We start from the raw sequence: 26,951 nt of genomic DNA, 5'->3' as shown, positions 1-26,951 counted from the left end.
CAGCCTGGTTAAAAATTTACATGTAGGGAGAGGTGGGAGGAAGGTTAAGCCTTGTTCATCTGGGGCCGAGGGAACCCGCTGGCTAGAGCTGGAGCTGTTTTCTTTGCCCCCTGCCGGCTGATGGGCTGCAGCCCAAGTTTGGAGGTACTGAGCTGGTCTCATAAAGAGACCCAGTGCTTTGGCCTTGCTACTTGATACTCCAGCTCACTGCTGGCTTAGGTGAGTGAGCGAAGGAATGTGAAGGCATGGTGGTCCCTCGATCACCTCCTGTTCCTTCCTTGCCTGCCCCCAGTGCTGCTCTGGGCTGTCTTCCCTCAGCCCCAGCCATCTCTAGCCTCAGATCCCTGGCTAGAAAATTCCTTGTACATAAACTAAACTACTTAAGTCATTCAGGAGCAATTGGAGGTGTGATGAACTGGACGTGGTCATTTCTCTTATCCTTTAAGTTTCAATTGATGATGAAATTAAAATGCCCAAAATGAGGTGGGGTTTTTTGTTGTTATTTTTTTAAGGTTTAAAAAGACTTTCGTACTGAGGGGTGATAGTGATTTATATGTTAATTAAAACCAAGTTATAATAACCCGTAGCGCTTTTTGCAGAGTGCCTTCACATATGCGATTGTGTTTGATAACAATTTAATAATATATCACCACAGGAAGATTGGAAAGCCTGCCCTGTAGCAGTGCCTCTGGGCAACTGGCAGGACCAGAGACCATCCCACCCCTCTGCCTTCCCTGCTAAGGTGGAATTTGCCAAATTGGGTTCAGAGGTGCCATTTCCACAAACCTCTCGGCCAGCTTTGACGTGGGCCACCTTTGGGGCAGTGACTTGGATCCTGGCCCTTCTTGATAGCACAAAGCTTTCGTTCGTCTGTCAGCCTTGAAAACAGTGCAGTTTTTCGGTGTTTTGTTTTTGGGTTTGACGGCGGCCCCTCGAGTAATCAGGCTATCAGGGTGCCTTCCCTGGATTCTTTTGTGGTTACACCAGGCATTAGGCTGACTGTTTAAGGTCCCATCCCTGGCACATGACAGAGTGAGAGTGACTTGGGCTGACCTTACAAGCACCATCAATAGTCCTGACTAAGGGACGTAGACATCTCAGCTCCCAAGTACCCTCTAGACTTTTATCAGCAGCAATTTCTGATGTCGGAAGAACTCCAAGCTGCCTGCTGGCCGCAGGGCATTTTGCTGATATGGTGGGAAGTGTGGCCAGACATGCACCCAGACAGCACTGTCAAGAAAGCCTCTGAGGCCGGCCCTGAGGGAGACTGGTTGAGGTGGGTCTGAAGGCCTCGGGGCGGCTTCAGCTTACACAGACCTCTAGTGACTCACCTCTGGGATGGAGGCTGCTCTCCTAAACTCCGTGCACCTTTTGATGTGTGCCTTTTTAGAAACTGGAGGATAACTTTCCTTTTCTGCACCTGTCATGTCTACCTCCCACTCCACCCCCTTAAAATCATTAATCACCGGAGAAGAGGGAGGAACATCTCCAGCCCCAGCAGGTCCCTGGGGGGCCTTGCTCATTGTAAGGATTCAGGCTGTGTTTTAAAGGAGCGATCCTCATTCCCTGTCTTAACCATGATTCCTCCTGTCAAGCGTGTTCCCTCCTCCTCTCCTGGGCACCCTTTCCGGCTACTCAGATTGAATGGTGGCACAACTCAGAGTCAGTCTGAGGAGATGAAACCCCTGGGAAGCACAGGGTGACGGAATGACACACTGGAGGCTGTGTCACTCTGGGCAAGCCCCTGCCCTTGCTGTGACCTCCCACTTCCCAAATTAGAATGGAAAAAAAGAACCGGAACCCAACTGACTTCTTGTTCACAGTGGAGGCCTTGAGCCTCTGTTGTACCTTTCCTCAGAGACACCGCGGTGGTGCCTGAAGGGTGCCATCACCTGGAGCATGGTGGGGCCAGGGGTGGGGGAGCTGATCTGACTGTTCTAATGAAAAAAGCAGAAGTTGTGTACCCACTGCCCAGAGGACTGTGGAGGTCACTGCAGTAGACTGGGGAGACCAGTTATCTTTCCCCTTGTCATGACCTTGTTTTTTATGAAAAGCTTTTAAAAGAATAGAGAAAATGTCTTAATCCATTTTTAAGTTGTTCCCTGCATCCTCCCTCCAAACACACACACACACACACACAGATTTTTTTTTTTTTGAAACTCCAGTCATTGAGACTGTTAGAGGCTGAATTAATACTTGGTTCCCATCCAGATGAGCTAGCATTATTCTTTTACTTGGAGGAAAGAACCAAATTATATGAGCCGCCTGATCTTCTTGACAAATATTGCCCAGTGAAACAATTAAAATCTTGACGGAAAGGAAATTTCACTTGTGAATACTTTGTGTGTCTTTCACAAATGTTCTCATTGAGGCTCCCCCTTAAATACCATGAATTGATGAAGGAAGGGGAGGGTGATTAGGGAATCCTGAATCCCAGCTACCTGACCACTGGGAACTGTGAAGCTGCAGGCGAGATACTTATTTTGTAAGTGGGGATAAGACTTTGGAACGAGTCCAAGGCCTGGCTCCTCCAATAGTTCTCGCCCCCTCTTGGAGTGAAAAATATTGAAAGTTTGAGAATAATGAAAGCACATAAGTGGCAAGGCAGAGGGATTTTCAACTCCGATTTCCATATATTGAAATTAAATATATTTTAATGATACTCAACTTGCTGAAAGAGAATTTGCGAACTAGATTTTAAAAATCAATACAAACTGGCCACATAAGTGTTTAAGAGATCCCTAGTCAATGTCTTGGAAATGATTTTTAAGTGCTGTGCTTCCTCATGAAACAGACGAAGGAAATCCCACTCAGACCGTGGTTCCCCTCTGCTGGGAGCCTCACCTTTCCATTTTGTCCTGTCTTCCTGTTTGCTTTCAGCGTGCGTGATGATTTTCCATTTCAGCTCTGGCACCGAGGGCTCTCCCAGAGAGGCACTCACAGATGTAGTTGCTCCACAGTGGAGAGAATGTCAAGAATGCTGACTATCTTTAGACCTGCTTCATTCTTAGCAGATAAGATATTATTGACACTAAACAACACTCTGGAAAAAAATTAATTGTCAAGGAACACGGTAAATGTGACCACAGAGTCAAGCAGTGTGTCTGCTCCAAGTGTCTCCACAATGTGGGCAACACCAGCTGACCTGGGGCAGGATCTCTTGACAGTCTTGAGAGCATATTTTCAAATTCAAGTGAATACTGTATTTCTTTGGCATAGCCATGCCAGCTATGACTGAAAGACACCTGTGCTCTTTGGTTTTTTAATTTATTTTTATTTTCAGCTCAGTGAAATTTTAATCCAGACTTGTTTCTGCTTGTTGCTTTAGTGGCTGGTCATGTCCTTCTGTAAGTTAGACATGAGCCAGGGAGAGCCACAAATGAATAGAAATAGCACCGTGTTATCATCCATTATAAGTAAACTGTTCACATCGCCTTTCTTTGCCCTTCTGAGGCGATAGCGGTTGTGGGAGGCTCTTGGTGGGGTGGGGGTGCCTGCAGTGAGGGGCCTCGCCTGCTCTGGGGTGGCGCTGTGGAGCGCCAAGTTCAGCCTTTGTGTAGCTGAGCTCAGACATTTTAAACAGGAGGTGGGGGAGTGGAGCAATCTAAATTTAAACTATAGAATCAACATTTTCTCTCAAAATTGTTCCAGTTTTTAAGAGGCGTGGGTGGATCCTGTGAATTGTGTGATAATGCACATGCTTTTCCTCCCTCCTGCTTGTGGCAAAACATTTCCAGTGACTTGCATTTGGGGGCTTTATTCTCAGACTGCAGGCCGGGGCGGGGGCTCCCTTTTTTGTTTTTCACTTTTTTAAGAATTTTAAGGACTCTTGGGCTGGCTTTTTTTTTTTTTTTTAAGAAGAAGAAAAGCTTAGCGCCCTTAGGTGATCCCTAAAGATGTTTAAACTTGATATGCCACCACTTCTTTGCAAAGATAAGAATTTAAACATGATAAAAGTAATTAGCATAGAGGTGTTGATCGGTTAATCCTCTCAAACTTTTGAGGAGGTAGGCAGCATTACATGCTCCACCCTAGGGAAGAGAAACTTGCAACTTGAGAATTAGTGACTTGCCCAAGGACAGGCAGCTGGTGAGTGGGGAGCCCAGGATTGGAACTCAGGCCTGTCTGATTCAGAATGCAGGTGCACGTGTTGTCCTCGAAGTTAGGATGTAAACATAGTTTCATTCTTTCATTGGGGAAGATGGAAGGCCAAGGTATGGAGATTTTGACAGCGCAAACCCTCTCCCCTCCACCATTTACCCCAAGTGGAAGTAACTGGCAGGGCCCTTCTGAGGCCTGACATAACTTTCGCACTGGTGTAGGTGGCCTGTCTCCAGTTAATGATGAGTCCGTTTGTAATAACACTGCTCTTGAGTATGCGACTTAAACACACGCTTCCATGGATATTGCCCCAGCCACTGTTCAAAAGGATGCTGTCCTAACGCGGCTGAGATTCCTTTCCTCACAATCTTGAGTTTTGAGATACTGTTCCTAATTCACAACCACACCGTTCCCACGTTCTCCTGTAGGTTGGACGCGATAAATATGAACCCGCCGCTGTTTCAGAGCATGGCGACAAAAAGAAGGCCAAGAAAGAGAGGGATATGGATGAGCTGAAGAAGGAAGTTTCCATGGTAAGTACTAGGAGGAAGGTGGCCTTTTGTTCTTCTTAAAAATTAATTATGTCTTAATCTTTTGAGTCTATGAGCCCCTCCACCCACAAGCTATCCTTCAGGCAGAGACTTGCTTCATTTTCAAAGTAAAGAGATAATGGCAGTTGGACAGATCTCACTGGGTTGCACAGGTTAATGTGGAAATTTTTCATTTAAAAACTATTAGAAAAATAAATAGATAGATAGATAAAGCGAGCTATTAGAGAGTTGGGCACATTTTTTTCAACACTCTGGCATAACCAGAGGTCCACAGAGGAACAACGGTGGACACCCTGGACCTTTGCTTTTGTGTCCCTGGGTCATGTTCAACATGGGGAACTTCCGACCCCTCCAGGCTTGGAGGCCTCCCTGGAGACAACCTGTCTAGACTTTGGTCTTCAGAGAAGGCAGGTGAGGTCTTAGTCTCTAAGACAGATGGGTTTCTCCAACGACATGGGGCGGCAGTAGGGCTCCCACCACACAGCTCGGGCCGCCCTCCAGTGGAGACAGCTCAGGAGGTGGCTGTGTGGTCACCAGGCCATTGGGCAGCGGGGAGAAGTGAACCAGCCGTCTGCCGAGGAACAGCTCGTTCTGAGCCTAGTGATCATGATGCGTGACACTGAGACTTTAAAATCTTTCCATACAGTACCGTGTTTAATCCTGTTCTGTCTCTTTCCCTCAGGATGACCATAAACTTAGCCTTGATGAGCTTCATCGCAAATACGGGACAGACTTGAGCCGGGTACGTACTAATTAATCTGCGTTGTCCAGCGCCCTGGTTTCCCTCTCACGTTTTACCCAGTGTCCTGGGCCTAACCTTGGGGACTCGAGGAGAATAATGACTGCCACCATCTGACAGGCACAGAGCCAGGGCTTTTGTATGCTGTTGTACTGTTTTGCTTCCCCCAAAACTTTTTCAAAATGGACATTAGTTCCCCCATTTTGTAGCAGGTGATGGACGGCCAGTTAAGTGGGAGCCCCAGGATCTGAAATTGAATTGCTCCAAAACCGCGCTCGTCCCCTGACCTTGTGCTTACAGATCTTCTACGTTTGTTAAATTGAGTTGACAATTTTCAACGAGTTGAACCCTCAACAGTTCAGATTTTTGCAGTTGTATCGGCCAGCTCATTGCAGTATGTCAGGACCTTGGCTGGTCTGTCATTTCTTTGAAACTTGTTTTTTTCACGTTTCGAAGAAACCTTTCAATAAAGCATCTGTTGTGTGCCCTCCTTATCTAGGGCATTTTGATACTAACTTTGCTACAAACAATATAAAAGTAAACAGGGCTACGTAGGGGTGGAGTTTGTTATTTTCTAGACAATCACTAAAAAGTCCGGGGAAGGACTTGTAGCCATTGTTTCAGTAGATTATCAAGCCGTTCTAAGGTGGGGCGGTGAGCTCTGAGAGGAGGCCTGACTCCAAGGCCTAGCAGGCAGCTAGCTCTCTGAGCATGTCACACGGGCCGTGTCACTGGAGTTTTCATTAGATTCCTATGAAGTGTGTTCTCTGCGACCCCAAGTCAGTTACTCAAATGCTGTGGGTCTGTTTTCTTACACAGAAGGTGGGGTTAATAATACCTACAAGGCGTTGAGGTGAGAATTAAACAGTTAATCTGAAGCACTGGGTTTAGTGCCTGGCATGTGAGACAGCCTGGATGGCTGGGGCTGGGGGTTTTATTCTGTCCAGGGATCGCACATGAACTGGAAGCAGAGGAGGGTCTTCCTGTAACTGCTTGAAGTTCTTTTTCTCTTCCCCATACTCCCTGGTTAACTCCAATATGAAAATAACATGAAAACAAAGTATTTTTACACACTCCAGGCAAAAATGTGTTTTATGTCTTTTTTCTGACTTGGCACCATATCATGAAAGTGATCGCATTTTCCCCTCATGGCGGGAGCCTTATGTCTCCTGTCTGCTGTCAGTGCATCTTGGCTTTAAGGCCCATTGGAAAACAGCAGGGGCTCCATACAGTGGACCCTTTCAGGGAATACTTTTCAACTGACAGGTGTACTGGGGGCTAGCTAAAGTATGCCCATGTGTGAGCCCTGCCCTGCCCGACAAGTGTTTTAATTGCTATCAGAGAATGAAGTTCTATACTAGAGCTTGGCAATTAACCCAATAACAGGCTGGATTCCTACAGAGATTTTATTTTTTCCTCCTTTGGTATTTATAGAGTGGTTTTTTTTTCCCCTCTTCCCTGACAAATTCAATACATAGAAAACTCAAAGCTCTTCATTTGCAAAACTGAACTGATTCGTTAAAGTTGATATCTTTTTTGGTAAAAATGGAATTTGGAATGAATCCTTCATCTGAAACTCAGAAGAGACCAGACGCAATTCAAATCTGCCCATGGATCAGTTTTAAAAGAACTTTAGTCTGGGTGATGTAGGTTCCTCCGGAAAGTTGGGCTGTTGTTGGTCTGAACCGTGTCTGGGAGGGGGGCCCATCATGAGAATTTTCCAGCTTCTGTGTGGGCCTGGGACATAGAGTTTTCTCCCCAGCTCCCTTCCTGCAGCTTTCCTGCTGTCAGGTAGCTGTTTTAGCTTGTAAGTCCTGGAGTGGTTTGACTTACTTATTCCTCTGTTTCTCAGGGCTTAACAACCGCTCGAGCTGCTGAGATTCTGGCCCGCGACGGCCCCAACGCCCTCACTCCCCCTCCCACGACTCCCGAATGGGTCAAGTTCTGTCGACAGCTGTTCGGGGGTTTCTCAATGTTACTGTGGATTGGAGCAATTCTTTGTTTCCTGGCCTATGGCATCCAAGCTGCTACAGAAGAGGAGCCTCAAAATGATAATGTGAGTGCTTAGTTCCTCACTGGGATCAATAGGGATGTGCAAAGCCAGCTTTGCCACCCAGTTATTTTCAGTTACCCCTGGTTACTTGATGGTTTTTAACAGGGAAAAGTAGCGCCAGCCACTGGTGCCCTCAAGGCCCGTCCATCCCTGCTTCTTTCTTTCAAGTTCTCTCTCCACCTCCTGTCCCATGTGCAGCTGCTCTTCCAAGCTGGGCGTCCGCCGTGCAGGTGGCTGCCGTGAACGGGCAGCTCTGCTCAGGCCTTGGCCCAGGCCTGGCTGCCCTCCCTGCAGAGCACAGCTTTTAATGTGGGGACATCACACGTGTCCAGAAATGTTTGGTAGCCATGCTTCAAAAGTCACAAGTTGTTTCAAAAGTCTTCGTTTCAATAAAGCAGGAGAAACTGATTGATTTCAGTTCCCAAAGTCTAAGTTAGTGGCCAAGGGTTGGTGTGACTCCGTTTCTGACCCTCCTGTCCACTGTCTCTAGGACAATAAATATGAAGATATGAGTTCTGTCTTCCTGAAGCCCTGATCTCTGTTAAAAGTCTGTTTTTTATTCAGTTGAAAATGGACTGGATGTTCCCAGTTCTCTGAGAGCCGTGCTCCTAACTCGTTTGTTCTGCCCCAGCTGTATCTCGGTGTGGTGCTGTCAGCTGTCGTCATCATAACTGGTTGTTTCTCCTACTATCAAGAAGCTAAGAGCTCAAAGATCATGGAGTCCTTCAAAAACATGGTTCCTCAGGTACCTGCCGCTTCGTCCTTCCCCATCGGTGACTTGACAGCCCCAAGGACGAGAACTAGTGTGAGGTTAGGGTTTTCTGAGTATTCAGTGACTCCGTCAGAGGGAGAGAGGGGTGCCTTCTCCCCCCGACCCAAAGCCAGACCTATCTTTCCTCTACCCCAGAAAGTGACTGTCTTTTCCCTCTGAAAGCGCACCCCTGATGGGAACAGGACTGCCGCTTAGATAGCCTGACCAAGCGTTTGTAGCTTGTATAAATAAAAAGATGAATGTCTCTGTTTACACGTTCAGATAATCAGGGTTACAGATGGCGTTTTGTGATTTGATTTGCTTATTTTGACACTGTCTTCTCATTGGTATGCGTTTTTATCTGATGGAATGGTGAACTGTTTTCCCCTTCCAAAGCAAGCCCTCGTGATTCGAAATGGTGAAAAAATGAGCATAAACGCAGAGGACGTTGTAGTGGGGGATCTGGTGGAAGTGAAAGGAGGGGATCGAATCCCTGCTGATCTCAGAATCATATCTGCAAACGGCTGCAAGGTAGGTCTGACCAGAACCTCCGTGAGTCGCGGCAGCCTGAGACAAGGCCGTGTGCTCACAGGACGTGTCTTCCTCGCGGGCAGGTGGACAACTCCTCACTCACGGGTGAATCAGAGCCACAGACTAGGTCTCCGGATTTCACCAATGAAAACCCCCTGGAGACGAGGAACATTGCCTTTTTTTCAACCAACTGCGTGGAAGGTAGACCGTTTTAAAGCACTCTTTATCTTTAGCACGGTGTGGCGTTTATCTTGGGCACCACCAAAAAAGACCACAGGCATGATTTCCCTCTTCGTTCTATTGGCCCATTTCTGACCACGCTGGTCAAGCACAGAGCAGAAGCAGAGGTTCGTTTGCTGGCAGGAAAGTCCAGGGAGCCTCAGGCTGTGTTCCCTGCTCCCTCTCTCCAGCATGCCTCATCTGTTGGCAGCGCTAATAGCGTGGGTTTGGGAGCCTGTGTCCTGCTAGTGGAGAGAACGCCCCTGCCAGAGTCCCAGCATATACCACCCAAGAGCTGGCCCTTAAAAATATGTGTGTTCCTGTCTGTTTTGTTTTGTTTTAACTCTGCTAGGTAGTCATACACATTCTGTGGCTTCTTTGGTAACATGTGGTACAATTCCGCCTCCCCCTCTTCTTAAGGCACCGCACGTGGCATCGTCGTGTACACTGGGGATCGCACCGTGATGGGCAGAATCGCCACGCTGGCTTCTGGACTGGAAGGAGGCCAGACTCCCATCGCTGCGGAAATCGAGCACTTTATCCATATCATCACGGGTGTGGCCGTGTTCCTGGGCGTGACCTTCTTCATCCTTTCTCTGATCCTGGAGTACACCTGGCTTGAGGCCGTCATCTTCCTCATCGGTATCATTGTAGCCAATGTGCCCGAAGGTTTGCTGGCCACTGTCACGGTAAGAGGCTTGGGAAGGTGACGCTCGCTCGCTCAGATCTTTGGTCTTCAGCATGAGACTCTCCGCTGCCCTTCCCTGGGGTCTGCCGACTTGGCTTTATTGCATGTGTCTGTACGTGGGTTTTCTTCAAAGCCACCTGATAGGTTAGACAGTGAGAAGACCCCGACATGTCTTTATACAGAAGATAGTAACCCAGAGTATACTTTGTTTCTTAAATGATCACAAGGCCCAGAACAGTGTAGCAGAGAAAGGAGATCTTCAGGGTGAGTGGGGGAAACAGAATATGATAAATCCTAGCCATTTTCACTTTTCATAGACTGCTCAGTGGAGGAGGGCAGGGGAAACCCCATATACATGTTACCGTGATTACTTCTTCAGACTTGAGAGGAAGGTGGGAGAGAGATAGACAAATTTCTTCCACGTTAAGGGGTAGCCAGCATTTGTGTAGGATCTCAGCCTGGTTGAGTTTGAAGTAATCAGGCTCCCGACACTCGCAGGTGTGCCTGACGCTGACCGCCAAGCGCATGGCCAGGAAGAACTGCTTAGTGAAGAACTTGGAGGCCGTGGAAACCCTGGGCTCCACATCCACCATCTGCTCAGACAAAACCGGAACTCTGACCCAAAACCGGATGACGGTGGCCCACATGTGGTTCGACAATCAAATCCACGAAGCCGACACGACAGAGAATCAGAGTGGTAGGACCAGGGCCCACTGCACACTGCAGCCTTAGTTCTTCTGTTTTTGTTGCTTCTGTTTTTGTTTCTTAATTTTTTGATTTTGATCATTTGGTTAAGGAATAAAGAGTTTTAGATTTTTTTTTTCCTCTGCATGTCAGTACAAATATGGCTGAAAAATACCTAAAACCCGACTAGTTTCACTTAACTGGGAAATGAGATGTGGGGTTTCACATTCTTATGGGACTTCTAATACAGAGTTAGCGCATTCTTTTCCTCTCCGCTTGCCTCCACCAGGTGTCTCGTTCGACAAGACCTCAGCCACCTGGCTCGCTCTGTCCAGAATTGCAGGTCTTTGTAACAGGGCGGTGTTTCAGGCTAACCAGGAGAACCTCCCTATCCTGAAGGTACGCTCTGGCGTTCTGTTAGGCTGCCTTTGTAGTGCGCAGATGCCACACAGGAAGCACCATCCGAGTGTTCTTTCTAATGGCACGTGACCTTCGGGGGCTGTGAAATAACTGTTCATCGTAGGACACTCAGAATGGTCCACGGGGTGCTTTGCGATGTGTTACTTGAGTTGTGTTATCTGTAGATTGCAAAGTACTTGGAGTGCCCCGCGGTCCATACTGGCCGCTAAAGGCAGAATATACAGTAGAAACTGATCAAGGGGGGTTGGGGGAGGCAGCCTTTACTGGTGAAAAAAACCTAACTAATGAAATCGAGTCTTACCACTCTTGAGTTTATATGATAATCACGTAACCTCATAGACAGCGAGGGCTGGTTTTGTGACTCGATAATCGCATTTGCACATTAGGATACAGTGGATTCCAGGAAATCCCTTAAGCCATTTACTTTCTTAAAATAGCTGAGCTATTTCTCTTGTCTTATTTGTTCTTAGCTTGCTTACTAATGATGCAGAAATAAGCTCAGCCTCATGGAATTCACATGAAATTTGAAAGGACTGCGATTTTTCTCTGTTGCCCATTACGTAAAGACGTGGTCCCAGAAAGGTCACGAGCTGCACAAGGTCTTTGAGGACGGGGACGAACCATACAAGGCCCTCTGGGCTGGCCCACTCTCACGGAAGCTGCCTGGGGTGGGTCTGGGTAGAAACCGCGTTGTCCAAGCGGATGTGGCTCAGATGAGACAGCGATGGTTAGTGTTGTGAAGCTAGGGTTCCTTTATTCTTTAGAGGAGATGAATTGACGTTGATTTGAGGAGGATGTTGTTTATCTTGGGATAAAACTTGAAATGCCTGCTTCATGTTTTTCTTTACCTCAGAGTGGAAATTTTCTAGGCTCTGAGCACAGGGATCCACAAGTATCCAATCTTTCCTCATTTAAAGGCTCCAGAAAGGTAGCATGAGATGTATTTCTAAGTGTTTCAGGAGGTTGGGGCCATGTGATGTTAATGGCATCATTTTAAAAAAGAAAAAAACGCAGTGCAGCCCTATTCTGCTTTAGTAAAGCTGGTCTTTATTAAAATGATCCCACTTATGACATTTTCTTACCAAACCTGGCCACGTTTCTTATTATCAGAGCTACTGCGTTTGGAAGCGACTGTTAATCTGCTCATTTTCGTGTGCAACTTGGCACACCAGCATTCTTAAATGTTTATCTGTGTACAAGTTGGCTGCAGCAGCTGAAAATGTTGTTAGTATGTTCAAATTCAAGTGTGTCACACCAAATATCAGTGTGTGTTACCTGAAGTGTGGGCTTTAACTAAAACATTGGCTGATTACATTACCAATGGAGCTAATAATAGCTTTCAGTTTGCATCATTCAGGCCCAGATAATTCTGCTCAATTGAATTATGTTTAGAACGTAAAGTCCTCTGCTTTGCCCTTGACACAGGCAGTTTGCCCTCAGTCTCAAGAACCCAAGGCGTTTTCTTTTCAACTGCAGGGCAATGAAGGGTACCATAAATATTTATATTCTCACTCTGTGTTTTCAGATTCATAACCAGGAATAGGGGGTTGGGAATACTGTTAGCTTTGAGATTTCTCAACAGGCCTGAGGAAGGTTAAAAAAACAAAAAAGAAGCTGAAGTAAGTTGGAAGAGTGTGTGATGTTTCTCCCAAGGGTAGGTGACACCTTTGTGCACTGATGCGGGTGGGGAGGCTGGCAAGGAGGAGGCTGGGGTTGGAGTTCGACAGGCTGTGATGCCATGAGTCACTCGCCACCACCGTGCCCCTCCTTGCCAGACCCCCCTGTGCTTCTGATGGGATGGGAAGACATTCTGAGTTGTCTCCTACTTTTCAGCGATGCCTCAGTGAAGCGTTTTCAGGGTCATTAACAGAGATGTCTCTGTTCACAGCGGGCAGTCGCAGGCGATGCCTCTGAGTCCGCGCTCTTGAAGTGCATTGAGCTGTGCTGTGGATCCGTGAAGGAGATGAGAGAAAGATACGCCAAAATCGTTGAGATACCCTTCAACTCCACCAATAAGTACCAGGTCTGAAGAGCTGGGGCATCCTGGGGTGGGCGAGGGGACAGAGGGAAGGACAGAAGTGAGCTGGAAGAGCTGCCCACCCTCCCTGTCGGACTGTTACAAGTTAAACACTTTCTAAAAATGAATTATTCAAACCTTTTATGAAGGATTTAACTGTAAATCCTAATCCTGACCACATACCGAAAATCCTAATTTATTTGAATATCAGTAGAATAAATGAAGCTTTTTTTTTGTTTTTGAGGGGGGAAGGTAATTAGGTTTGTTTTGATGGAGGGACAGGGACTGAACTCAGGACCTCGTGCATACTAAGCACACACTTTACCACTGTGCTGTACCCTCTGCCCCAAGTGAAGCCTTTTCTAAAATGCTGTCTGGGTCTTTTGAATTCTTGTTTGTGTTTTGGAGTAGGTGTGGGTATGTGGGGAGGGGGCTAGGTAGGGCTTTAGGTGCTCAAGCATGTGCCAATCCCTTGTTCTGAATTTTCTTCAGGAAAACTCTGTCCATGAACATGTGTCAGGGATGTATGAGTACCTCACCAAGCCTGGTTTTTACTGTAGCATTCAAAGTATACCCCAAGGTGTGAGGCACTTCAAAGTTCAGAAATGGGATTTTGGGGTTTTTTTGTTTTTTCCCCAAAACAAATACTAAACAGTAAGGAGCTCAGCTTCCCTCCATGGGCTGCCGTGGCCAGCCATCCAGTGTTCACATCTCCACAACCCTTTTCAGTTGTCCATTCATAAGAACCTCAACACAGCTGAGCCCCGGCACCTGCTGGTGATGAAAGGTGCTCCGGAAAGGATCTTGGACCGCTGCAGCTCCATCCTCATCCACGGCAAGGAGCAGCCCCTGGATGAGGAGCTGAAAGATGCCTTCCAGAATGCCTACCTGGAGCTGGGCGGCCTTGGAGAGCGAGTTCTGGGTATGTAGATCACCCGGTAAAAAGGCCAGGAGATGATTGCCGTTTATTGGGTTAACATCTGTATCCTGTTAACCTCCCTGCAGCCTTTCTGGATCAATCCTCCTTCTCCTTTATTTGCCCCCTATTGTTTTGAAAACAGTGCTGGAGAAACTGGGCAACAGAATCCTGCTGGTTTGCTTCTGACTCGAACTTAGACCTTTGGTCTTGTCCTGGTCAGTTCTGTTTGCTCAAAAAAAAAAAAGGAGGGGAAGAAGAGTTCTATTTTCTGACTTCTGTTGCAATGTCTGTGATCTGTAAAGTTAGTGAAATTGTAATGAAATCAAAATTTCTGGGGCACCTAGATTAAAGCCATTTCCTGACTGCCATAGAATGGTTGTGAATTTACACGGGCACTTATGCCACCAGCTCATAAAGTAGATAAACAGTGAACGTTGGGCCTAGAGTGCCACCTGTCCTTTCTGCTGTCAGCCACTGTGAATAAGAAGTACATTCACCCATTGCGTCCTTGGGAAAGTGGCATTTACAGTATTTTGTAGGTTGACAGGTAAAAATTTATGTAATTCTGTTCTCCTTAGTTTGGATTACTTAGAACTGGTCCCATTCTTTGCTCATACCTGCTCCTTCATCTAACATGAGGTGTCTTAGGTCTTTGTCCAACTCAAAGTTCACCCGAAAATGTTCTGTGTCTGCACCTCCACCCTCCCAAAGGAGAAGCAAGCTCGTGAACCTGCCTGATACCACTTAACGTTGTAACCTTCCAACAACATTGAAAGAAGCATCTTGAATATCATGATTCTTGTATTAATAATACAAGATGATAACCCCCTTGGGCAGAACATGTCTGATCTGCATTTATCCTCAAAGAAGCTGGCATCGTGGCCCGCATGGGTGCTCAGGGATAGATTTCTGTTAACTGAGCAGTGAGCAGAGATGCAGCCTTGATTTTCCCCCCCCAAGGAAGGGAAGCTGAGACAAATAATTACATGATTTGCCAAATCTGAGTGACTGGGCAGGTCTAGGAGCCTGAAACCCTGATGCTCAGAATCCGTCTTTTCCACATTAAACCAAAACCTCTTCCCTTGAGGCTTGGGGACGGGTTCTGTGTTTTGCCTGGTTTTTCTTCCAGTGACTGTGTCATTCATCAGCGTTCACTAAAACTCATGCGGTTATCAAAGTAGACTTTAAAAAAAAATTCCAAACTCAGCATCCAGCAAGAGGCAGGCGGTCTGAATGACGAGGCTCTGTTGTCCTGCTGCTGCCTTGGTCACTGGAAGTCCTCACAGGCTCCCCGCCCTCCTGCAGGTTTCTGCCACCTTCTCCTGCCAGACGAACAGTTTCCCGAAGGGTTCCAGTTTGACACCGATGATGTGAATTTCCCTCTGGATAACCTCTGCTTCGTGGGGCTCATCTCCATGATCGACCCGCCGAGGGCTGCCGTCCCTGACGCCGTGGGCAAGTGCCGAAGCGCCGGAATCAAGGTAGTGCTCGGGCGCCCTCCTTAGTGATGTTGCCCATGGGGTCCACGTGGCAGCTGGTGTTCTCACCTGGACTATTAATTTCTCATCTCCCAAGCTTTAGTTACCACCAAAAAAGGTGGTATTTAATACCAAATGGTATAAAAATGTTGGTGTAAATTGCAGGTGTGGGATTAAAAAACAACAACACTTAGATGTAAGCAAATTAAAAAGAGCAAAAGGCTTTAAGCTTTTAAATTTTGAAATATCTGCCTTGTTCTAAATGAATGTGCTCCTTGCAGTGAATGGCAAGTCTTCTGTGTTTTCAGTTTGCTTGGTGTGCTCTGTCTTAATTCAGGTGCGGATACAGTGTGGTTTGTTTAGTCTCCCTTGTTGCTGGCTGTTTGATTTGTTTCCACTTCTTCGTCCCCATGAGTACGGAATGGAATGCAGCCCTGAAAAACTTTGTAAAAATTATTTTCCCACCACTTTGACCATAGTCTTCCAGCTGTGATCACTGTGTGAGAAAGAGCAGTAAAGAGTTTGAATTCTTGCTCTTTACTGCTTTCCCTCCAGATTGGGCCAGTGTAAGGATGCTGACCGGTGATATGTGGCGCCTTCACCTACCAGCATCAGATTTTATCATTTTTTGTTGGTTTTAGTAAATTTGAGTATTTGTATGTGCTAGTGTAAAAGGAAAAAGATACTCTAAGTGACCCTGTGCAGAGATGAAATCTGGGTGTTACTTTGTGTCTTCTGTGAACATGTGTTTATATTTTTGGCTATTTAACATCTATCAGTTTCACATTTGCATTTCTTTCCCTTTGATAGTCCAAGCTGAGCCATCCTTAACATTTACTCTTGCCGACTTAGACTTCTTAAGTCATTTGCTTGGCAGCTGCATTCAGTAAATTGTCCTATTTCTTGTTGCAGGTCATCATGGTCACTGGGGACCACCCCATCACAGCCAAAGCCATTGCCAAAGGTGTGGGCATCATCTCGGAAGGCAATGAGACCGTGGAAGACATTGCTGCCCGCCTCAACATCCCAGTGAGCCAGGTGAACCCCAGGTAAGGCAGAAACTCAGCACAGTCTGCCTTGAATGAGCAAATGGTAATGGTTGGACACCTTCAGCTTGGTTCTACATGGTTTCCTCCTAGGCTCCCTCTGGGTAGGGATGCCCCTCCAGGGCCAGGCAGCAGCCTTATTGTTCCCAGGGAGGATTTTCAATAAGAGCAAATCATAATAAGCACCACTTACATGGTACTTGCTCTTCTAATTACTTGATACAGTAACCTGTGAAGGTAGGTACTATCCCCACCTTGCAGAGCAGGGAAGCTGAGGCCGAGTCATGAAGTTCGGCCAGCAGTCTGACTTCCCATCTCATGCTGTTAACTGCTGGGCTCCACTGCCCAGCGCCTTGTACCCTGTCAGTTTTCAGGTCCACACTAACAGAATAAAATGGGGAAGGCACAATTGGCCAGGTAGCTCCAGCCAAAAAAGGAGAATTTTGGTAATGAAGTAAAAAATAATTTGAGACAAGATAGTTTTTGTTTTAACATTAACAGTTAATGTTTTTAACATTAACACCCCCACCTCCCGCCAAACTCTGGTCTTTCCATTAGCTCTGCCACTATCTAAAACTTAGTCACATTATTTCAGTGAGTCTTATAAAGGTGGGGAAAGGAAGATGACGGATACAGGCCTGCCCACCGGTTGTTGTGAGTCTTGAATGAGATACTATATATGAAAATATATAGTAAAACACTGCTCAGGTAAACGCTTTTACCTGGGGGGCAGTGTCCTCTGGATTTTGTGTTCTGTGGCAGTGTTCTGCATAGTGTGACAACATGCCCTCGTGGTGACGGGCACTGAGCTGGTAAAGTGACTGGTGACCTTTCTTTTTGGTCATAATCGTAGGGATGCCAAGGCCTGCGTGGTACATGGAAGCGATCTGAAGGACATGACTTCTGAGCAGCTGGATGACATTCTGAAGTACCACACTGAGATCGTGTTCGCCAGGACCTCTCCGCAGCAGAAGCTTATCATTGTGGAAGGCTGCCAGAGACAGGTCAGCACCCAGCCAGGGCCGGGCTCTTTCAGGCACTACTGACCTCAGTGGTGGCCATTCCAGTAAAAACAAAAAACAAAGCAACAGTGGTGGAAACACGACCCAGCTTTTCTCAGTATCAGCGTGCCAGCAAGAAGCTCCAGGCACACAGAGAAGGGTGACTGGGTCAGCGTGTAGCGGAGACACGTCCTTTCCTCCCTTCACCGTGACCCAGAGTCAGCCACAGAACTCGCCTGGAGTAGCAGAGCGGGCCTTCCGTCCACACTGGGGGTGTGCGTGGCCAGGGGACTCTCATCCCATACGTTGAAAAGGCCAGGGTTGGGGGCTGGTGCATAAAGGAACGGGGCTTTCCAAAGCACGCATGACTGAGTAGCTCTTGTTAACAAGTGGGGAACATGGGTGTTGTCACTCACTGGGTTCTGGGGTTTGGTAGCAGCTGTTGTGCGTTCTTGGCCAAGATGGTTCTGAGTCTCCGCAGAGTCTTGGTGGGGATGGAGCAGTGTCTGTACTGAGAGGTGAAGGGAGGCTACACCTCACTCATCCCCCTCTCTAGGCTGCACCGTCCCTAACCCACACCCCTCCCTGTCCTGGCAGGGCGCTATCGTGGCCGTCACTGGCGACGGGGTCAACGACTCTCCAGCTCTGAAGAAGGCGGACATTGGGGTGGCCATGGGGATCGCTGGCTCCGACGTGTCTAAGCAGGCGGCCGACATGATTCTCCTGGACGACAACTTTGCCTCAATTGTGACTGGAGTAGAGGAAGGTGAGCGTGCTGCCTGGGAAGCGTTCACCGCAGCCTCGTCCAGACGCTGCTAAGCAGAGTGATCATTGCTGTGCACTTACGGGGGTGTCCCTCTCGTTAAAGCTACACGGTGAAAAAAAAAATTCTTGCTCTCCTATTTCGTAGGTCGTCTGATCTTTGATAACTTGAAGAAATCCATTGCCTACACCCTCACCAGTAACATTCCAGAAATCACCCCCTTCCTGATATTTATTATTGCAAACATTCCACTGCCCCTGGGGACAGTCACCATCCTCTGCATCGACTTGGGCACGGACATGGTGAGTGCGAGTCCCAGCTTCCGTACCTCACAGTGTTCAAGTGTGGCACTGGGCTCCCTGCGGTGCTCCCAGGGGCCGCGTGGAGAAGACATTCTCAGCAGTGATCTGTCCAGTGTGTCACAGCCTCGGCATCCAAGGATCTACATTCATCCTTCCTCAGGACAGCTGTCAACACCCATTTATCAAATAGGAATCTTCCCTTGTGTATAATTTTTTTTAAGTGGGACTTGTAATACCTCTCGTTATGAAAAACATAAAAACAGATTTTTTAAGAGAGGGCAAGAGTCTTAGACTAGAAGAGTCCCAACATCAGCTTGCTGGTTTCTGATGACTTTAAATCCCTCCTCCCCAGGTCCCTGCCATCTCCCTGGCTTATGAGCAAGCGGAAAGTGACATCATGAAGAGACAGCCCAGAAACCCCAAAACTGACAAACTCGTGAACGAGCGGCTGATCAGCATGGCCTACGGACAGATCGGTGAGCCGGCAGATCTCCTGTGTCTATAGCAGTGGCGTCTGCCTCAGATGTGGGGTGATTTTCAAATCTGGGATGAGCTGTGACCTCGGGTGAGACTGGGGATTTTTTAGATTCCCTTCCATGTGAGAAAAACTCCTTTGCTGTCTGCCCAGAAACCGGAGTTCTCTAGACTGAGCACCCTGTGATGGGGCTCAGCTCTGCCTGAGAGCGGAGGCTGCCCCTGCTCCCGGGGCCTTTCACGTGCCAGGCCCAGTTCTAGGGAGCTGCACCGTTAACTGAGAGGCGGCCTTTCCCGGGGAAACACAGTATCTGTTGCTAATGTGGATGAGAGTTAGCTTTGAGGGTTTGGCTTGATTTCTGTTCCACCCATAAACATGACCAGCTAACAGGAGGTCTCGGTCGTGGGCAGTGGAAATGCCCTTTGATCCTAGAGCCCATGCCTTTTAAGAGAACTTGGGGAAGCCACCATCGAGTTTGTTCTCTTCTGGAGTAATGGGTTGCATCACTGTGAGCACTTGGGTAGAAGGGAACAGAGGAGTATTTTACGGAAATATGGCAAAGATTGACTTGACAGTTCCCGACAACAGAGTAACTGGCTGATGGCCAGAAAGACCTAATTTTGAGCAGAAGGAAGACTGTGTCCAGAGCGGGGGAGGAAATCCCACTCTGGGGCGTTGAGGGTTGTGTGGTTGGATTGGATCCCGGGGGAGAAAGGTCCCGAGCGTGGGGGAAGAGAAGGATTGGGTCAGAAAGTGCCACATTCACCGTTTCCACAGAGGCCAGCAGGGAGGAAATGTGTGAAAACTGAGAGATGGGGGAAAAGTTACAATTTCTCAGGCATGAAAAAAGGAGGGAAAGGGATTTTTACCCCCAAGGTCCTACCTCGACAGAAGCAGGTGATCAGATAACAGAGGTGGAAGTTTAAGAGCCAGGCCCGGGTACCCCCTTTTAAGCTCTAGAAAGTGACTCAGAGTGGAGCAGACCTGAGCGAGGAGTGTGCCCCACATCCTCCGACCCACCATCCTAGCCTGTGAGTGGTGGGCCACGGCGATCGCGCTCCCTCCAGTCCCCTCCCAGGCTGCTGCCATGATCAGATGAGGCATGTGGCGATGCCCTTGCACCAGGCCCTGGCGCTTAAGTGGTCTTTCCCACCTCTCAGGTATGATCCAGGCCCTGGGGGGCTTCTTCACTTACTTTGTGATTCTGGCCGAGAACGGCTTCCTCCCAATTCACCTGCTGGGCATCCGAGTGGACTGGGATGACCGCTGGGTCAACGACGTGGAGGACAGCTACGGGCAGCAGTGGGTGAGTGAGGGCCTCCCGCCTGACCAGTGCCGGACGGGACTCCTCCAGCCCCGGGGATGGCTGGCAAAGAGCCAGGCTCACCTGTCTGCCTTGTGCATTTCAGACCTACGAGCAGAGGAAAATCGTGGAGTTCACCTGCCACACGGCCTTCTTCGTCAGTATCGTGGTGGTGCAGTGGGCCGACCTGGTCATCTGCAAGACCAGGAGGAACTCGGTCTTCCAGCAGGGAATGAAGTGAGTAGGCTCAGCCAGGGGTCCTGGCTCGCAGAAGGGGTCAGGTGATGTCAAAGCCTTTTGCAAAAAACCCAGCACCTAACACAAGGCAGAGTTTCTGGAATCTTGTTTTGAGAGCACATGTAGGAAGCAAAATGTAATTTTCTAGGCTTTTTCCTCTGACCCCAAGTACCTGAGTTCAGTAGTAATACATAAAGACGCTAACCTGCCGTGCAACATGCAACTTTAGAAGATACACTTCTGTTTGCATTTTTAAACTCTCCCCCCAACCTTGTTTTTAGGAACAAGATCTTAATATTTGGCCTCTTCGAAGAAACGGCCCTGGCTGCCTTCCTTTCCTACTGCCCTGGAATGGGGGTGGCCCTGAGGATGTATCCCCTCAAGTAAGTCGTCTTCTAGCTCCAGAAAGTGTGAAACAGCCAATGTGGCTTTTCCTCTCTGACACGCATTAGTAACCGTTACTCTCAGAACCTTTGGGTGATGTGTACAGGAGGAGTTCCTCTGTCCTGGAAAGTGAGGAAATGCTGACTCATTGGTAGCACAGGCCAGCGAATCTAGCGCTTAAGATTCGGCCTCAGTGTGGCCACCGGGCTTTGTGACCGGGGATTGCTCGCCAGCTCACTGTGCCCAGCACTCGAGTCCACCACAGTCCCCTTGTCCTGAGAGGCCAGCTGGGGTAGCCTGGAGTTTGGCGGCAGGTTCAGATCTTGATCCGCTTACCCAGTCACTGCGTCTCACAGCAGAGCCCCACACCTTTCACTGCGTCTCACAGCAGAGCCCCCCACCTTTCACTGCGTCTCACAGCAGAGCCCCCCACCTTTGGGGGGCTCTCAAAGGAAGCAGTTGGAGCAGCAGATCTGAGGTCCTCTCGCTTCACAGGCGATCCCAGGTAGTGTTCGTGGGTCCCAGGCAGAGTCAGTCAGGGGAAACTGGGTGTTAGTCTTTGGTTACTTTCAGGATGAGATCAGTGAAAGGAGGCGAGGGGAACAGGCTAATGAGCGAGTCCAGATGGACCAGAACCAGACTGGCCTTAAATGCAGTGAACAGCTCTGCACTTGAATATTCAACAGACTTGAATTTTTACATACAGGATTTACCACAAACTCCAGTAGCATTTTGAGCACTGAGTGTGTGTGTGGGGTCTGCTAACTGGTTGCAGTCAAGCAGCTGCAACCTGATTAAGCCACAGAATGTGGGACCCTGCGAGTCAAGCTTCTCACCTAAAACATCCATCTCCCCCCTTCTCGCCCAGACCCCTCTGGACTCTCACTAGCCTGTTCCCCTCACCCCTCTTCACTGATCTCATCCTGAAAGTAACCAAGTGTCGTTGGCTTCACCAACTTCCCGACTATGGCGCTGGGGTCGCCTAGCACCCAGGGGCTCATCGTGCCAGCCCGTCCCAACACCCATCCAAGCTGATGCTAGTGACTCCGGTGCTCTTCCTCTGCCTGCATGTTTGGGAAGGCTGTTCCCGTCCCACCCCATCAATCCTGGTAGTTCTCCTGGGGCTTGTCCCCACTTGGTCCCGCCTCCCGGGCGCGTGCAGCTGCACCGCTTTGCCATTGTTGTCACCCGATAGATTTCGAATCTCCAGAGCACGGACCACTGCATCTTTTTTGACTTTGTATCCCCAGCCCCCTGCCCAGAGCCGGCACACAGGTCAAGCCTTGTCCAAGCTGAGCTCTGTCATCACAGGCCACTGGCTACTCAGAGGAGGCTGGGAGGCCTCTAAAAGGCCAAAATCGAAACTCTCACCGCAGCAGGCTGGTGCCTCCGGTCACCTCTTGCTGCAACTAGACAACTTGTTCCCAATAGGTTCTGTCCAGTGTGGAAGGCGGTTTAGTCACTCTGGTGCCCAGCTCAAACGAGGTCATCTTCTCGTGGCTGTGGGGGACACACAGGACAGGAGGAGGAGAGGCCAGGGCTCTGCCCTGGGACAGCCTTCCCCGCGTGGCTGCTGTGGGGAGCTGGTAGTCAAGAAAGCATCGGCCTCCATTGGAGGCTGCCCGTCTCCAGGCTGGAGACAGTGGCGGCACTCCCTGGGCCCCCAAAGGCCCTGATCTCTGTTAGAGCTCAGCGTCTTCATTCCCCAGGTCTGGGACTCAGTACTCACCTGACTGTCCCAAATTCCACTGCCAGAGACCAAGTTCAGGGGATGGTTAAACTATTTGTGACCCGCTCTGGCAGTTCTTTACCTAATGCCACAGGTATACTTGAGCTTCCTTAGAAAAGTAAGGGAAAAAAATGTCCAATTGCTCTGGGATCATCGCCAAAAAACTCTAAGCTGACCTACAAGCCCGTTCTCAGAGAAGCCCAGCTACAGCTGGGCAGGCGGTCTGCGTCTCCTGCCCCTGCGGGCCCTGCGCACACAGAGCAGCCGTCTGTTTCCGTTACTCGTTCTGTGTTAGGGCTGGTTCTCCTCGTTGTCAGTGTGCTGATGCGCGGTTCCTCTTTCTTCCTTTGACTCGTGTTCACGTGTAAATTGGCCCCTGATTCCATTTCCAGACCTACCTGGTGGTTCTGTGCCTTCCCCTACTCTCTTCTCATCTTCGTGTATGATGAAGTCAGAAAACTCATCATCAGGCGACGCCCTGGCGGTAAGTACAGGCATTTTTAGTTAGGGGGAGGGCGGGGGGGGGGCCCAGCTGCAGTTCTGCTGGCTTTTGCTACATTTCCTTTTGAAATGTCTGGGCTCCTCCACAGTCAGCCTGCTTGGCTAAGTAAGTCTATTGGAAGCCAGCAGTAAACTGACTCCCGGGACAGCCCATCCTCAGCGCGGAGCTCCCAGCTGAGGAATCAGAACTGACCAAACACAAACCAAATAGGACGCAGTGGAAACTTGGTCCGAAATCCAAACCATCTCTCCAATTAACACATTCCTCTTAAAAACACTTAACTAAATACAGTCAAGGGTCGCATATTGAATTTGGTTAAACACCTCACCCCCTGCCCCATTGGCCCATTCTTCTTGTCTTTCCCTCCCTTCCCGGGGGAGGAAGACTGACTGAAGCCTCTCTCTGTCTCTCTGCTGCCCGCAGGCTGGGTGGAGAAGGAAACCTACTACTAGACCCCCTCCTGCACGCCTCGGAGCATTACGCCACACACTCTGCACCCACCACCCACCCCCTTTTTGTGTACTTCAGTCCCGGAATTCCACCCTGGTAGGAAAGCACCGAAGCATGTGGGGGAGCCAGATGTCCTGGAATGAAGCATGTGGCTAAATGGGGGGCGGGGGCGGGGGGGTGGGGAGGGCTGCCTGAGAAACATCGTCTGGGAACGACTGCGAGGAAAGTTTCACGTGCCTTTTTGTTTTTGTAAAAAGGAAAACTTGGAAAGACTGAGAGAATACATTTTATATCCGGATTTTTACAAATAAAGATGGCTATTATAATGGAACTTGTCTAGTGCCCGCATCACTTCTGGGGTGCAGATATCTGTGCGGGGTCCAGCTGGAACGGTGGTTCCCCACACATACATCCCTGGCTGTCAGTTCAGCATCACCTGGGAACTTATAACAGCAAATGCTGAGCCAGGAGCTACCCAACCAGCGGTTCAGTAAGTCCCCGGGTGATTCTGATTCACATTCAAGTTTGAGAACCCTGGGTTAAGAGGAAGCTTTCTGCCCACATTCTTGTAGTCTGAGTAGGTGAGCTTACCTGACCCACGTTCCCATGGGCTCCCACAGGTGCTGTGGCTGCAGCTCCACCTGCTGCCTTCACATCTTGCTTCTTGATGGACATACCTGTCACATAAAGAACTTTCAGACCCTCAGAGGAGAGAGACCCTCCTCTGCCCATCCTGGTCACAGTCCCACCTGCAGTTTCTCAGATCACCACCACTACAGCCCCATGTGTGTCTAGACCAAAGTTTGAGAAGCAGAAACCGACGTCTCCACAGTCAATCAGGGCACATGTGCATCTCGCAGTGTTCTCCCTTCCACGTATCCTGCTCCTCCTGGCACAGCATCAGACAGCTCCGCTTCAGAGTGGTGATGTGCCAGAGGGTACTTAGGAATACAAAGGTGAAAGAGCTGTTTACTTCAGGGTCAAGTCTAAGAATCCTCCCTGCTTTTGAAGAGTTAGTGTAAAAGGCCCCATCGCTCAGTAATCCATCCTGAGTGCTGTTAACTCCCTACACTTCAAGGCTGTCCTTGCTTCAAGCAGATACAATGAGTCCTTACGTCTGGCTCCAAACAAAAACACGATCAGCCAGATGATCGTAGATGGGGTTCAAGTTGTTTGTTCTCCTCTGAAAAGCCTAATTCATTGCTTATCCCTCTTGTGCTGCTCATGTCCATGTGCAGGTGGGAGGGCAACAGGTGACTCCCACATGCTGGCGGGTCATTGCCTCCAGCCTCTCCTGCGAGGGGAGCTGGGAAGGCAGGAGGTCGGTGCCTTCCAAACCCAACCCACCAGGTCCTCCCGTCTTGTCTTGGGGTGCTTTCCTCTAGAATGATCTCTATGCTTGGAGTGGAGGGAAGTCATTTTTTTTTCTTTTTTTTTTTTTAAATGGAGGTACTGGGGATTGAACCCAGGCCCTCGTGCCCTCGTGCATGCTAGGCATGCTCTCTACCACTGAGCTATTTTCCTCACTCCCCTACCTCCCACCCCACCTTTTTCTTTTTTTTTTTTTTTTTTGTGGCAGGTCATTTTTAAAGAGTTGTTCAGCCCAGCATAAGGAAACTAGGATGAAGCTAAGCACGACAGCTCTCAGGCTTAGCAGTCTGGGAGACAAGTGGTAACTAGGCCCTCCCTGAGGATGTCCTGCACATCGCTGACTCAGCTCTGAGGCCAGGACTGAGGCTACCCTGTGTGCCTAGCCCTGTGGCACAGCCTCCCCAGGGGTTCTCTGTCCCCTCCCTTACTCCCCATACACCTGTTTCCGGCACCTCTGGACAGCTGACCGGCGAGCACACCGCTGAGGAAGGTCCTGGGTGTTCGCTGACTTAAAGGCTTTTGAAGCACCCCGAGACCGTAGGCTTGGAGGTGACTCGACAGCTTCCTGCCCAGGGCTGCTCAGACTGCTGTACACGGCCCTGGACTTCGGGAACACGCGGAGGGAGGGCAGAGCAGGATGAGGCCAAGCCCAACCTCCTGGCTTCTTTCCACCAGAACATCTCTGCCTTTTTCTGTTCGACAGTCGTTTGAGTAAGAAGTATGATAACCAGACGCTTGACCTGGAGACCACAGATAAATGATGGGCAAAGCTGGCACCAAAGCCAGGCCAGTGAAAGGGCCAGGTCTTCCCAAACTTGCTACAGGCGGCAAGAGTCGGTGCCGGGGCCTCATCTCAACCCCTTCACACTCAAACTCAGCCCCGTCAGTAGGAGCTAAAACTTGCTCCAAAACAACAGAAACAGTTCCTGAATACTGACCCCAGCTCCTGTCAACCCCTACGCTCAGCGGAGCCCTCCTGACTGCCCCCTGCCGTGCCCCCCATGCCCTCCAGACACTTTTCGGGGTAATGCCCTCTTGACCACCCTCTGAGGTGCCCTCCTGACGCTTCTGACCGCACATCCCTTTGGCCATCAGTATCTGAGTTCTTGCCAGTCATTTTCAATGTCCTTGCTGTTTGCTTATCTCTTTAGCTCTCAGCCTCCTCCCTTTCATGGGCAAGCTTCTGAGCAGAGTACCCATCACCTCTTCCCTCCACTTTCTCACCTCGCACCATCCCTCCCTGTCTTGCTGGCTCCCATTAACACTAGTCCACCGAGATTGTCCTGGCTGAGGTCGCCACTGACCTCCTGATTGCTACATCCATCCGTGGTACTTCTGACTCCATCTCACGTGCCCTAAAACCAGATGCCTCATCTTTGGTATCACCTCTGGCCATTCCTTCCCTTTTTGCCTCATCTTCACCTGTCCCTTGGCTGCTAGTTTTCTCAGGGAGGTCCCCACCCCCTTCCAGCCTCATTCCTCCTGGTGGTTCACGACACGTCACCCATATGATGCTTTCCAACTCTCCAATTCGGTCCTCTCTCCTGGACCCCAGGCCCGTAGATCCAGGTGTCCCCTGGGTACCTGTGCTCGCTCAGAAAGAGCACAACACACAATAGCATCCTAACCCCAAAGACAGACCTGAGATCCCTCAAGATGAACACGCTCCACTGCTACCCTGTTGCCCAAATCAGAAGCCTAAAAGCCCCGGGAGACTTCTCTCCCCTCCCTCGCTGTGGGGGCCCCCGCCACCCCCACCAGCCACCAGCCACTGCTGGACCCAGCGTGGTGGCTGAGAACACGGGCTTTGTGTCTGCAGCCTGGACACAGTGGCCCTGTCACTGACTGACCGTGGGCAGAGAATTTAGTCTGTGCTTCATTTACTCTAGAACAAGGATGGTGTTTCAGGGTTGTTAAAAGGATTATGGGAGATTATCTGTAAAGGGATTAGGACAGTGGCTGGTGCTATACATCCTTCTCTGCCGCCATTGTCCTTCACACCCAGACATCCACCACAGCCTCCTGGCCGTCTCCTTCCTTTCTGCCTTCCTCTAATTCAGTGGGTCTCCAGGTGTCATCCGTAGGCTGTCATCACCTGGGAGCTTGTTAGAAATGCATATTCTAATTCCAACCTACTGAATCAGAAACTTTAGGGAGCAGGGAGAGAGACGGTGATCAGTTTCAATAGGCCTCGCAGGTGATTCTGGTGCGTGTCAAAACCAAGACCATCGCTCTAC

At 49.2% G+C, this 26,951-nt stretch overlaps 1 protein-coding gene across 1 annotated transcript in view; it reads left to right on the top strand.

Moving 5' to 3' along the window:
• ATP1A1 (ATPase Na+/K+ transporting subunit alpha 1) overlaps positions 1–23,674 on the top strand; it is a 29,359-nt gene extending 5,685 nt beyond the window's left edge. The window contains exons 2-23 of the mRNA XM_072967936.1: positions 4,530–4,634; positions 5,335–5,394; positions 7,244–7,447; positions 8,076–8,189; positions 8,592–8,726; positions 8,810–8,927; positions 9,366–9,634; positions 10,132–10,330; positions 10,607–10,716; positions 12,626–12,760; positions 13,484–13,676; positions 14,979–15,154; positions 16,064–16,200; positions 17,051–17,201; positions 17,796–17,964; positions 18,109–18,263; positions 18,616–18,739; positions 19,899–20,044; positions 20,148–20,278; positions 20,560–20,661; positions 22,784–22,875; positions 23,317–23,674. Of these exons, the coding sequence (XP_072824037.1) occupies positions 4,530–4,634; positions 5,335–5,394; positions 7,244–7,447; positions 8,076–8,189; positions 8,592–8,726; positions 8,810–8,927; positions 9,366–9,634; positions 10,132–10,330; positions 10,607–10,716; positions 12,626–12,760; positions 13,484–13,676; positions 14,979–15,154; positions 16,064–16,200; positions 17,051–17,201; positions 17,796–17,964; positions 18,109–18,263; positions 18,616–18,739; positions 19,899–20,044; positions 20,148–20,278; positions 20,560–20,661; positions 22,784–22,875; positions 23,317–23,345 (3,054 nt within the window). The 3' untranslated portion in view covers positions 23,346–23,674. The remainder of the gene's footprint in view (positions 1–4,529; positions 4,635–5,334; positions 5,395–7,243; positions 7,448–8,075; positions 8,190–8,591; positions 8,727–8,809; positions 8,928–9,365; positions 9,635–10,131; positions 10,331–10,606; positions 10,717–12,625; positions 12,761–13,483; positions 13,677–14,978; positions 15,155–16,063; positions 16,201–17,050; positions 17,202–17,795; positions 17,965–18,108; positions 18,264–18,615; positions 18,740–19,898; positions 20,045–20,147; positions 20,279–20,559; positions 20,662–22,783; positions 22,876–23,316) is intronic.
• Positions 23,675–26,951: the final 3,277 nt, after the last annotated feature.

The sequence above is a fragment of the Vicugna pacos genome, chromosome 9 (assembly GCF_048564905.1).
Source record: "Vicugna pacos chromosome 9, VicPac4, whole genome shotgun sequence".
Lineage (NCBI taxonomy): Eukaryota > Metazoa > Chordata > Mammalia > Artiodactyla > Camelidae > Vicugna > Vicugna pacos.
This window is presented reverse-complemented; position numbering and strand designations above follow the sequence as displayed.